Genomic DNA, 478 nt, shown 5'->3' with positions numbered 1-478 from the left:
GCCCTAACCACTGGGCCATTGCGCCTCCACATCACTCTTACTTAATCATCATATTTTAAACATTGGGTGCCTTAAGGTACTGGAAAAAGGATTTTTTGAAACAGGATCCATTATCTGCTGACCCATTTCATTTCACTTGCCACACATGCTACAATATCTTACCGAAATCAACAGAGTCAACCCTGGTGATCTCGGTTGGAAATTGCATGTGTGAAGATTGAAGACTGAATCGACATGCTAAGTAAAGACAGAACGATCAATAAAGATTTTTGACACTTTTACAAAATGTTTTGATTTCATGATTTTTAAAGGAGAAAACCAGAATTTCCCGTTTGAACTCCGAATGTCAACTGATTATCCGCTGGATGTTTACTTTGTCATGGATTGCTCAGTTACAATGAAAGGTCACCGCAAAAACTTGGCTAGTGTCACGCAAGAATTAGGTAAATATTCATGCATAAAAATCATCTATACCCCC

At 38.3% G+C, this 478-nt stretch overlaps 1 protein-coding gene across 2 annotated transcripts in view; it reads left to right on the top strand.

Annotated features, from left to right (window-relative positions):
* LOC106872647 (integrin beta-3) overlaps positions 1-478 on the top strand; it is an 82904-nt gene that overhangs the window by 39554 nt on the left and 42872 nt on the right. For both annotated transcript variants that reach the window (XM_014919709.2, XM_014919708.2), the window contains one exon: positions 312-443. In XM_014919709.2, coding sequence (XP_014775195.1) covers positions 312-443 — 132 coding nt within the window. The remainder of the gene's footprint in view (positions 1-311; positions 444-478) is intronic.

The sequence above is a fragment of the Octopus bimaculoides genome, chromosome 8, assembly GCF_001194135.2.
Source record: "Octopus bimaculoides isolate UCB-OBI-ISO-001 chromosome 8, ASM119413v2, whole genome shotgun sequence".
Lineage (NCBI taxonomy): Eukaryota > Metazoa > Mollusca > Cephalopoda > Octopoda > Octopodidae > Octopus > Octopus bimaculoides.
Note: the sequence above shows the minus strand (reverse complement) of the source record. Positions and strands in the feature narration are given on the sequence as shown.